This window comes from Lactuca serriola, chromosome 3 (genome assembly GCF_051521515.1).
Source record: "Lactuca serriola cultivar US96UC23 chromosome 3, Lser_US96UC23_V15, whole genome shotgun sequence".
Classification (NCBI taxonomy): Eukaryota; Viridiplantae; Streptophyta; class Magnoliopsida; order Asterales; family Asteraceae; genus Lactuca; species Lactuca serriola.
The window spans coordinates 44,719,187-44,732,240 of NC_136410.1; the positions used below are offsets into that span (position 1 = coordinate 44,719,187).

General features: G+C 35.3%; 1 protein-coding gene across 3 annotated transcripts; it reads right to left on the reverse strand.

Moving 5' to 3' along the window:
• Positions 1-144: 144 nt before the first annotated feature.
• On the reverse strand, positions 145-4,732 carry LOC145092091 (E3 ubiquitin-protein ligase ORTHRUS 2-like). 3 transcript variants are annotated; one of them, XM_079029987.1, is made up of 10 exons: positions 4,131-4,728; positions 3,404-3,936; positions 3,065-3,190; positions 2,879-2,978; positions 2,732-2,793; positions 2,538-2,640; positions 2,309-2,453; positions 2,006-2,223; positions 1,327-1,921; positions 145-344 (listed from the first exon to the last, which is right to left on the reverse strand). In XM_079029987.1, the coding sequence occupies exons 1-9, from the start codon at positions 4,596-4,598 to the stop codon at positions 1,343-1,345; spliced, it is 2,334 nt and encodes a 777-aa protein (XP_078886113.1). In that variant the 5' UTR covers positions 4,599-4,728; the 3' UTR covers positions 145-344; positions 1,327-1,342. The 3 variants fall into 3 exon arrangements, with proteins under 3 accessions (XP_078886113.1, XP_078886114.1, XP_078886112.1); XM_079029988.1 differs by lacking the exon at positions 145-344 and having other exon boundaries at positions 1,221-1,590; positions 1,630-1,921; positions 4,131-4,732; XM_079029986.1 differs by lacking the exon at positions 145-344 and having other exon boundaries at positions 1,221-1,921; positions 4,131-4,726.
• Between the last annotated feature and the right edge of the window lie 8,322 nt (positions 4,733-13,054).

Here is a 13,054-nt window from a genome sequence, read left to right on the forward strand (position 1 = left end):
GGTCACAAATTAAAACATTTTCAACGATGGTATGTAATTCAACTATTCATATTGATTTAGGTTCTCGAAACCTTAAAATATTGAACAAAATTTATATAGAACCTTATAATAAGAACAATAATTACCGTAATCAGGAAGTCCATGTGATGAAACTTGATATTATAAGGACCAATAATGAAAAATGTTTCATTTTTAGACTAAACAAGATGAAAAATATACAAACTACCTTAATCATGTCAAATCTTATGTTTAACCATTCTTTATTGCAAAAGTAAGATTTCAAAATATACAAACTAATGATAATACAATGCTCTAACTGGCCCTCTTGGTTGAGTTCTTTAAACCTGCAAAGCCAACACATTAAAGAAACATAGTAAAACATTTTTAGTAACAAACCTGATATAATAAAGCTTTCACCTAATATATTTATAAGATAAAAATACAAAAAGTTAAAAATGATGAAATCAATTACAAATAAGAATTAAAATAAAAACCTATTAAAAAAGAGTCATCTGCAAGAGAGATATTTGAATCAACATGTATTTTCTGATGGTTTCAAATTTTGAATTATCTGAGATTTAGAAAAGAAGATAGAATTTGTTGAGAAATATAAGAATTCAAAACACAAGTTAAAATTTAATATTATTTTATTAATGACTACTTATACTATTAGCTTAATGTATACTATTAGCTTAATGATTTGAACGTCTTTAAAAAAATAATATTATTATATTCAATCTATTTTTAGAAATAGTGAAATTTCTTTTATAAGATAGTAAAGATATATATATTATCTTATTAAAACAAATCTCATTATTTCTAAAAATAGATTGAATAAAATAATAATATTTTTTTAAGAAGTCCAAATCATTAATCTAATTATACAACTAATCATTAATAAAATAATATTAAAATTTAAACAAGCTTCTATAAATCTTCTCTTCCAAGCTTTTGATCAGATCTTTTTTTATCCAAATAAATACTCAACACCCTATAATTTGGTCATTTCATGAATTTTCTTTATTTTTAATGTAACATGTTTCCTAAAGCAAACTAATTATTAAACTGAAAATAATCATTCTCCATCGAAAAGAAATTAATTGTCGAAACAAACTATTTGTCGTCCGCCGCTTTGCGCGGGTAAACGGCTAGTATATATATATATATATATATATATATATATATATATAGCCAAAATAAGACTACTACCAGTACCAGTCTTGAAAATGGCATTAGGTTCCAAAAATTGCCCATATCAATCCACAATCTTGTTAAAATAAAAAAGAATCAGACATCCTAAATGAACCATGCAAAAGACATTATTACCCTCCTATTTCTCCTGCTAAGCCACTGCCTTCTTACTTCTGGTATTGGCTCCTGGACTTGAAGGTGATGGTGATGCTGCAAATTTTCCATCACCATTTTTCTTCTTCTTTGGAGTCTTGTTGCCTCCCTTTCCTTCTTTATCAACCTTCAGATCTTTTGTTTCAGTCGATTCTGGCTTCACACTTGCAGACTCCTCCTCATGTAGCTTCTTCTTAGGTGTGTTATCAGTAACACCTGCTGCTTTCCTTTTCTTGTTAGCTTTACCTTTAGGTGAAGCTTTTTCAATGGCTTCATTAGCTTTACTTTTAGGTGAAGCTTTTTCAATGGATTCCTTGTTATCATTTTCCTTAACAGCTGAATCATCAGATACAATTCTCCCTACATCACCTTCCTCCATCATCTCATCTTTCACATCAGCCTTTGACTCTTCAACTTTCTCATCAACCTCAAGACTCATCATATCCTTAACTTCCTCATCTTTATCTTCTTCCATAACATCACACTTCTCATTTTCTTCTCCAGAACCTGCATTTTCCTCTGCTTCTTTAGTCTGCCTCTGAAGTGATTCAATCACACTCATCAATTCTCTATTCACCTGTCAAGACAATAAATGAACATGCTTATTTAGATTCATCACAGATTATAACCATTACTACTTTGTATGGGGAAAAAATAATACCTGTGGATTCTGGAGGTATTCAGAGATGTCGTTAGTGCAAGATGGACATTTCATGACATTCTTCTGTGCCCTAAGTGTTCGCCTTCCTTCACATGTCCTCTCCTTTATAAAAGTTTGACCAGAGAAAGCATTCTCCAAACATGACTTACAGAAATTATGTGCACATGGAGTCGTAAGAGGAAAATTCATCACGTTGTGACAAATAAGGCAGCAAAACTCTGTAGTTCAAGATATACTTAGTTCATCAGATAAACAAAAATGGTTTTTACTTTTTATAAAGGTAACAAATAGTTAAAAACTGACCTTTCAGGAGTCTTTCACTCACAGACATCATATGTGTTTTACGCCTGACTGTTCTTGGAACTTTGCCAGCCTCCATACCACCAGTGTCAGCATGCTTTCTGCTTCCAGGTGGAGGAATTTTCCATAGCCAAGAAGCTTTTTCCTCCTGCAAATATATCAGGGTTTATCAAAATCATTGAACTGTAACAAGATCATCGCTAAAACAGACATAAGAACAAGATTATCTCACATCATAATCCCAGGAAGGAGGACCCTTCCTATCTGCTATATCTGTTGCTTCCTTAAGTTCCTTGATGACAGGTAAAGGCCTTGGGCGATCACCAATTTCATCACTGCAAATTTATAATCAAAAGTAAATAACTTTAATAAAACCCATTTTAGAAACTTCATATAAACATTGAAATCATTAGATCAATCACAAACCTTGTCCATGGAGCAGGATCATTATCACAGCGAACAAAAAGATACCTACATACCTTGTATCCCTGTTATAAAGTAAATGTTAGACACCATTTTAGAAAAAGAAAGACTATATAATATGGAACAATTGTGTGGTGTTCAAAATCTTACTTGAATTCCAGGTTTCCTCCAGCATTTTTCAATCCTGTATACTCCATCATATCTCACCCCTTTCTCAGGCGCATAGGAAGAACGCTTTTCCTTGTGTGACCTGTTCATTTAACAAAAGATTATGGTATTGGAATCTACACATATAGGAATATGGTAGGCAAGCTTCATAGTTAGATAAGAACATACCTTACAACACGTACAGGGTAGCCCTTTTTGCAGCTAACTCGTAAGGCTTCATTTGATTTATCAAACTTCTGATCAAATGATTGAGTCTTGTTTGTCCTTTTGTTTCCACTCAAGTCTCTTCCACCACTGTCCATAAGAAACAAGGAAGAATAGATTAAAATATATCACCATCAAACACACAATGCTACTACTTTGTGCAATAGAATTATGCAACAAGAAGTCAAAACTTCCAAAAAGATGATACTAGTTTTGGTATCAAAGCCCCTTTACTGCCAACAAAAATCACATCAAGAAACAAAAAAAAACAAAAAAAAAAAAAACACACAAAACATTGCATACCTTCCTGTGTATAGGAACCACTCTCCATGATCTTCATCATCTTCATATCCTCCAGATAGTGCAACAGATTGTGCACCATATTCAGACTGACCACAAATCCCAGCAACATGAGGAAGATGAGCACCCCATTGTCTACATTCCATACGATCCTCCCAAGTTTCACCAACAAGAACGCCCATTCCTCTCTCTGGGTCATTCGCAGCAGTAATGGGTCCAAAATGATCTGGAGGAACTGTCACGAATATCTTCCCACTGCATGCATTAGCCTTCCCTGTCTTCTTTGCCCTCTCAGTGGTGTACGCTTTGTCTGGTTTGTTCTGATTCAGAACAGAAAAATAGGCTTTAGGTGGTCCTGAAGCAGCATTTGACTTTGTCATCCTCGCCATTCTGATTGCTATAACAAGGGATGAGTTGATTCGAGGCTGACTCGCCATTTTAGGAGGAATCGAAGTTCTACAAACGACACATGTTCGTTTCCCCTGGCCAACCCATTTCTCGAAGCACTTCAAACAAAAGTTGTGGCCACAGGGTGTCTGTAACATGAACAAAGAAACTTTAAATAGTGCTACTCAATGAAGTTAACTTGTTAAGATATTTTCCATAACGAAACCATTGAAACTTCTTTTGGTGGTTTAATCAACAAAGTTTATAAACGATTAAAGGAACAGAGCAATGGATCTAAATCTATGTTAATCACTTTAAAACAAATAGTTCTAAGAAACATTACCGTGACTGGTCGCTCCGGTAGCTGCATGCAAAAGGAGCAGTTAAAGCTACTGCTGAGAATCTTCAGAACATCGGTACCACCGGCGCCGGCGGCCTCTATTTTGTCATCGGCCGGTTTATCGCCATCGTCGGAACCTCCTCCACTCAACAGTTGCTGGCGTCTTTTGGCCTTCTCTTGGTCGGAGAGTGAGACATCAGACTCAATGGCGCGAATGGCCGCAACAAGCGCACCGGACGGTTCAGATCCCGATGTGACGTTAGAGGGAGGCGGAGAAGTAATGAGATTTGAACAGTCGGGACACTCCCATTGTGCAGCATCGGCTAGGGTTTGGGGACGAGCAGAAAGACAATCAAGATGCCAGGGAGTGACGCAGGTCTTGCAGGTAATCTTCTCTTCTTCCGGTGGGTTGATTTTGCAGATCATGCAGCAGCCATCTCCGTCGCAGGGAAGGTCGCTATCATGCGCCATGGCTGGGATAGAGGGAGGAAAGGAGGGAGGTAGATTGATCAGGTATATGGGAGTAAAATCAGTAGGTATATGCTTTGATGATGATGATGATAATGTCGAAGACGATGATGGAGAATATATTATATTAATACACGGCAACTTTTGGTGCGATGAACAGTGCATTTGAAATTTTTGGAATTGGGGAAATTGAAAATATTGAAAAAGTTTGGATTTGAATTTTCCCTCTTCTTTGCGATTCCAAAAATGGGAAATATTTTATGGCCTCACATATCTTGGATTGAAACCATTTTTCCACGTTCACAACTTTCTCTCAAAAAATGTCACGTATTTTCGAACTCCATGAACATGGCATCATGTATTCATCTTCTCCATTTTAGCTTTGATACTTAACTCAATTTAGGGGTGTTTGGATTAGCTTACTGTTTATTAGCTTATTTGTGGTGGAAATAAGCAATAACCATGAGGAGAGATGCTTATTAAAATTAGTTTATTTGGCTTAATAACCTGGATTTTATCCAAACACTCAAAGTTAGCTTATTATGAGAATAACCAATACGCATCTCTTTTTTTCCTATCCAAACACCCCCTTAATCTAATTTTTATATAAAAAAAATTAATTTCTCTCTCATCCTACAAAATTATTTGTTAAAAATTTCATACCATCAACTAATAATTTAATATCCAATATCTAATTCAAACCATTTTTATTAAATAAATATAATTTATTATTAATTTTTATAATGTTGGAAAATATTAGAAACATTAAAAACGGAATTTGGATACGAAAAAACAAGGAAATCAAAAAGGTTACAAACAAAAAGTTCAGATTAAATTATTTAAAGGGTGTTTGGACAGATAAAAATAAAAAAAAGTTTATAACTTATTGTTTATCCCTACCGCTATAAGTTAAGTTTAAGTGTTTTGATAGTGTTTTGGTCAAAATTACACAAGTACTACTCAACCAAATTGAATGAGAGGCTGTGATGTTCGAATTGTGTAATAGCAAACGATAAAGAGAGTGAGACAATGGTTTGCAAGGAAAGTTTTTGATCCTTGTTAGGATCTCCGGCACAAAACCTTGGGAGGTAACAACGATCACATACATTGATGATTTTATTAATGTAGAATGATGATTACATAGAGTATTCTTGTGAGATCAAGTAAATAATTTGGTAGAGTAAGCTTCTAGCAAAAAAACAGTGTGTTGTGTGCGAGATACAAGTGTCAATTTATAGTCTAAACTAGCCAACAAGATATCTAATATTTCTGGGATCCTCTATGACCGGCTTCACGAACGTTATTTGACCAAGTATTTCAGGTCTTTAGCATAGTTTAGATGATTATTCGTTGAGAATTTGTCTTCCCTTACTTTTTCTTCATTTATATGAAGTATGAACAAAATATAATCGTTATGAATGTCAATGAAAATAGTAACAGAGATTGGCGGGATCCTGAGGTAACTGAGGATCCTGGACATTCGAGGATCCTAAATATTTCGAGGATCTTGGCCCTGACAATTGCTCCCAAGTTATTCCTGAAAATATGAGAATCAGTTTCATAGATGCTAAAGGGATAACTTAAATTAAGGAAATAAGAAAAGAGAGAAAGGTAATTTCCAGAATTAACCCTCAACGGCTAGGTAACTTTTGAATTTCAACGGGCAGATAACTAGCCGTTAATAGTCAAATCAGCCTTAATTCCCTAATATAGATATGAACGGTTTCTTTACTCCTTACTCATCGCGTTCTTTCCTTCTTTACCTGTACTGCTTTTCGAGTATCGACGATTAACTAGAAGGTAATTATTTTTACGTTTCGATTTCTTTCAGTATGGTTAGAAAAATGGCTATTTCCCGTAAAAGTATCTTAGCCCTCCCTGATGATGATTTTATCGATCAAGAGATCCTCTTTTACGAGGAGACGTACTCTTTTGGGGACGATGATATTGAGTGTCTGAGACTCAATGGGGCTTTTCCTCCCAAAACTATTTTTCATACCTTTAGATCCTCTCATTCAACCCGACTTCGTCTCTCCCACTTGGGTGTGCTTTCCTGAGTACCCATTCTCTTTGGATTTGAAATACCCTTTCCCCGGGATTGTTTCCAAATTCTGGAGGATCGTATATTGGGTCGACCAGATAAATCAATCAAAAGGCTTCGACGTAGGCCTTTTTGAATTGGCATGTATATATGATCTCACAACCTTTGGGAACTCTTGATTCCTCCTCAAGGTCAAAACCCACAGATCTCCTTTAGCCCTGAAAACCGAGCATAATGATGGAGCTTGGAAAGAAAGATACATCTTCGTGAGACGTAACTCTGTTCCCAATGGGGATCTTCTGTCGGATACATGGGTTAAAAAGGGTAGGATTCTTTAATATTAATATAAGGATCCTGGAATTTTCATCTTATTTTGTTTGCTTTTTTGCAGCTTTCAAATTCGAGGAGCTTGTTCCCGTTGTTGAGGATTATGAAGAAAAGATTGAGAAGTTCCTGGTTGTGTCTGAAGTCGAGAGATCTTTCCGATTTTATCAAGCCACCCTGCATGAAAGTTCTTCCTGTTGGATTAGTGTCTAAGTCCATAACTATATTTGGTATGTACTTGACCCGGTTGTGCATGATTATTTTGGGTTGCCTTCATCAAAGCAACTTGACTGAAGGAATAATATAGAAAGAGGTGATTATGGTTTATTAATATATTATGGGACTAATATATCAATAAAGAAATCATATTTGTTTAATTAACATTGGTCAAAAATTAATTAAGAATTAATTTGATGATCAAAAGAAGTTAATTGAACTAAGGGGACTGAACTGTAATTATGTGCTAGTTGCAAAGTAGGGCAAGGAAACCCTAATAGATAAGGTGGATGAATTCTAGGGATAAAGCCTTAAGATTTCGTCCATGATATGGTTTCTAGAATTATCTTATGGGCTGCTTGGTGGCTAAGTAATTGGATAAGGATAATGACTGAAACTCTAATTCCTACACCTATATAAAGGATCCTTGGGCATGAGAAATCTGGCCACTTGAACCCTGGAAGTCCTAGAACCGAATTTCTCCTATCCCCTCTCTCTCTCTCGCTCTTGTTTCCTCCAATTGCTCTTGGTGTTTGTGATTCATTAGAGACACAACATTTGAGGTACTAAAGTTCTCAAGGCTTCAAGATCTTCAATCAACAACAAGGTAATCATCTAGATTTGTTTTATTATGTTAATTTCGAATTTCATATGCTAGATCTAGAGTTTGAAAGTCTTGGATGAATTACATGTACAATAGAGAAACCTAGATCCAAACATTAGGGTCTGCATGAGCACATAGGATGTTTTTTTTGGCTCAAACCCATCACTTCCGTGGTATCATATATTTGTATGGTTTCTATTGTATTGATGCCTTGTATGTTCATTCATGCTTTAAAATCGTTTTTTGGGCTTTTTGCCTGATGAACTCAACAAGTTCCATTGAGAACTCGACGAGTTCCAATGAGAACTCGACGAGTTCCAATGAGAACTCGACGAGTTTAGCTGTCAGATAGAGAGATTTTCAGGATTTCTTGCTGTTTTGCTTAAGGATAATTACCTAAATCGTTTTTTACTATTAAAATCCGAATTTTATTACTGTTTTATGATTATCCTTACCAAATCAAAAGATAATTACCAATTGTTTGAATAATAAATTCTTTATTTAATAATACTTGATTATTTAAATTAATTGTTGAATTATCTTGTAAACAAAATTGATTAGGTCAATTTTAGATAATCATTATATTAATTGTTTAATTTAAATTATTTGCTATTTGATCATTTGTGTTTTGAAAAGTTCAAAACTTGTCCTCAAGTTTTGAAATTTAAATTTTTGGTTAAAAGTTTAATTTAAACTATTTAAATTTCAAACCCTCGAATTTTATAAGTTTAAAATTCAACCTTATACTTTATAATATTATAATATATATATATATATATATATATATATATATATATATACACACACGTGACATCCTCATTTTTCACGGGCAGAAAAAACCGATTTTGTTTATGCATTATAAAAATCAGAGTACCTCTTTTAATAAAAATGTTGCGAAATTTATTCTCAGTAAAACATGATAAATACGATATCAAATCATTTCCAAATAAAATTATTTTTATTCAATTGAAAACATTTGGGATGTCATCGTCAATACATAAACGTAAGCATAAACAGAACTTACATTCATTATCACTAGTGATCTATATCTCCTTAATCTCTCAGTGTAACGTCACTTCATATCAACACCTGTGATATAAATAAACTGAGTGGGTCAGGTTGGGAAACTTGGTGAGTACATAGGGTTTTCAACCCACAATAATATAATTATTATGTTTAAACAATCAAACAATCAACCCAATTACTCATCCCCATTATCGTCTTTATTCTTAAGGATCTACCCTAAGAATCAGTTATTTCTCGTTCACTCATTCCTAAGGATCATCCTATGGAATCGGCACAAAGTCCATCGTTTCCACGGTTTAGACAACGGGCACTAAGTCTGCATAGGCGTCAGGGTTTAGGCATCAAGTCTGCATGATCACCAAGGTTTAGGTATCAAGTCTGCATGATCACCAGGGTTCAGGCATCAAGTCTGTATGATCACCAGGGTTTAGGCATCAAGTCTGCATGATCACCTAGGTTTAGAGTACACCGGGTGAACACATCGTTCACAACACCTACAAGTTGCGAGCCTGCTAGTGTTCCACTGGGCTGTCTAGAATAGTCCGTGGTTGTCATCCATACTCTGTTGAATGACGGGGTCATCGTTTGGGAAAAGGCTTATCACATCGTCCACCTCTCACCCTCACCTCGTGGTCTATAACACCTCTCAACTCATCATCCAACTCATATTCCATCTATTACATCTACCCATGTTTTACCCTAACATTATCGTATATATAAAATACATATACAGTTTAAATCATTTAAAACATGTATAAAATCGTTCATCCAACATAGACAGCAAGTATTCAAATAATATGCACACATTGCACGTAACTTCCTCATACGAAAAATCATGTTTTACCCCAACTTCGAAAAATCATAATTTCCTCATACGAAGTCAGATTTGGGCGTTCTTTTTATGGATGCTCTCGGTTTAACGTATTCTACAACTTTCGTTTAGATTGCTAAGGCTAAATCTTGCTCTATCGTAAATTCATTCTTTACGCTTCCCGGTATTGTGCCGGTTTTGCCGAAAACTTCGACGAGCCATAACTTCTTCGTTATAACTCGTATTTCGGCGTTCTTTATATGTAAGGAAACCTTGTGACATATACTACAACTTGGTTCAAATTATTTCTTCTAAATAATATTTTGTCGAAAAGTCATTTTCGACCCCTATTATCTATAAATTGACTAGCCCGGATCTACGGGCGTTACAATATATATATATATATATATATATATATATATATATATATATATATATATATATATATATATTAATCGTATAATATTATAAATGCTAGTCTTACCGTTAGTAGGTCTCATTCACGAAGTCGGTCTATAAGGGGGTATAAGGTTATGGCCTATAAAATGACCGTTTAATGGGTGTTCACTCTCACCCACCACTCCCTTTTATTGGTGGAGGGTCGTTAGCCGAACGGGTAGGATAGGGAAACCCTTCCTCATTAATAAGTATAATGATTTATAAAAGTAATTAAATTTTTTTTCAAAAAATTATAAATCGTAGTTACTTTAAGTAAAAGTGAAATTGATGTAATTCCATAAAATTACACTTTGTACCTTTGCTAAGACGTTAGTGGAGAGTGTGTAGTTAACCGTCACACTAATTGGGTTCTAAGCAAAGGTGGCAAACGGTGATTCATTGTTTGTCATAGTTCGATGGAGCGTGTGTGGTTAACCGACACGTCGAATAGGTGATTGTAACAATGAGGGCACCATGTATATTTGCATGGTTATTCACACCCGCTTTGTGATCCTCGACGTCCCAGTCACAAACTAGAGGGGCATATCGAGATTTAAACATGTCATTGAAAAGTTAAATGAATCTTAAAAGATCTAGGAGTTTGCAATACATTTAAAACTTAATATTTTTTTCATTTTTTCACGATGGAGAATTAGTGAATTGTCATTCACTTACCTTCAAATTATTTACTTGTTAGATTATGGAATCCCTCTTCTAATTTGTAAATAATGTTGTTGGATCCTAGCCCTAATTTCTCATTTGGGTGTTTAATTGGGGATTCATTTCTAATCAAAATTTGTTCTTTTTCCTTTTTCAGATGTCGAACATCAACAACAATGCTTCCGGCTCGAATTCCTCCAGTTAGTTCTTGTTGGATAAGGTGTCTAAGTCCATAACTATATTTGAGATGTACTTGACCCGACCCGACATGGTCTATTTGGGTTGCACTTCACCTGAACAATTTATAGGGATAATCTTTCGAGAATAGTATAAGTTATGATTTATTAATATATTATAAGTTCTAATATATTAATATGAAATCATATTATTTAATTAGTCTAGATCTAAAATGAATTTAGAATTAATTTAGTGATCAAAAGTGTGACTAATTAAATATGGACTCTTGTATTTATATAGTGTGGGCTTAATGCTTATTTAGAATGGGCTAGGCTTGCATGGAAAGTCTACGGAGCTTTAACCCATGGATCTCATGAAATGAAAGGTCATGGGTATTAGGGTTTACATAGATGTAGGGGTGGCAACTCTCGACCCAACCCGTAACCCGACACTGACCAACCCGAAAATAGACGAGTTTGGTTTGAGATTTTTGACCCACCAACCCGTCAACCCGCCAACCCACCAACCCATTTATTTCATGGGTTGGGTTGGGTTATCTGTTTGGGTTTCGAGTTAACTCGACAACCCGTATATATATAAAATTATTAATTAAATTTGATTTTCCATTTGTATTCGTAATATTTTGATCATTGTATTCATTCCGTATTCATATGTGACTAATCTGCATTTGCGGTTCGTTAATCAGAAAAAGAAAAAATACACGTCGTTATTTCAGGAGTCACAAACGAAGAACACATCCACTTTCTATGAATGTTTTTATTTTTCATTTTTATTTGGATGTTATTGACTTTATGAATTTATGTTGAAAACCTTTTTTATGTTAATTATTTTAATCATTTTATGAATTTATGTTGAAAAAACCTCATTTTTTAAAATATGTTGTTTATTTATTAAACGGGTTATATGGGTTGGGTTTGACCCATTAATTTGTGAACCCGCGAACCCATATACTTAAAAGGGTTATATGGGTTGTGCTGGGTTGAGGTTTCCAACCCACCAACTCGTGACCTGCCAACCCGTCAACCCATATATTATATGGGTTGAGTCGAGTTTATGTTTTTTGACCACCAACCCGCCAACCCGCTAACCCGAACCCAACCCAATTGTCAGGCCTAGTGAGGATCCTTAGTTTTTTCCTATTTGTAGTGAAGACTTTAATGATCCTCTGTTAATGTATTTATGTATGATCCAAAGCCACTCACTCTAGTGCTCGCTTCACTCTTGCTGATCTTGACATAGCCATGTCGCAGGACTAGCTGGTGGTGAAGAAGGAAATGAATTCGTCTTCTCTTCCTCCTAAAAGATCAACAATGGACTTGACGGTGAAGGCTCCAGTATCCCGGAAAAGAAAAATTGTTGAGTCCACAAGTTTATCTTTGGAAAGCCTTGGAGTTGAGGAAGCACTTCAAAAGTTGGTATTTTTCTCCCAAGCCATAAGTGTTGACCCCATTCTCGTTTTATTATTCATTTTGTTTTTTGCTGACTCGCTGTATCTTTGTCATGGGTCTCTGATCATGTTTCCGTTGATCTAAGGATCCGGGAGGAGAGGGCTGAACAAGCCCTTCAAGGACATGATAGGATGTGGAAGGCAACCAATGAGGATCTTCTGAGGAAGGTGAAGCTGCTCAACAAGGAGAGGACTGAGAGAAAGGAGGAGCACGTACACAAGATGGAAGAGGTGATTTCCGACGCGAAGGTCAGCGTTGCGGTGGCTATTTAGGAAGCCAAAATTCGTCATGCGGAGGATCTCGAGAATGCAGGTTCCTAGGATGTGGACGGTTGGCGCGAGGCACTGGACAAGATGGCTGACAAGCCTACTACCGCCTGATTGGTCTATATTTATAACACAATAAATTGTACTGAATATGTTGAATTAATGTATGATTGCCCAAGAATGACACTACTTTGATGAGTTGTTGAACTTTATATGCAGGTCATTATATATGACTAAAATTGGGTGAAAACTGCAAGAAAAATGAGCAAAATGAAGTTAACAAGCGTGGGAGACGAATTGCTAAAGGAATGAAGAAAAATGGTGTTCATAAATATGACCACTCTTCAATGTTTTGATCATATCTCAAGATCTAGAGCTCCGATTGACATGAATGAAGAAGTTCTGGAAACTAGACAAAATTTCCTAC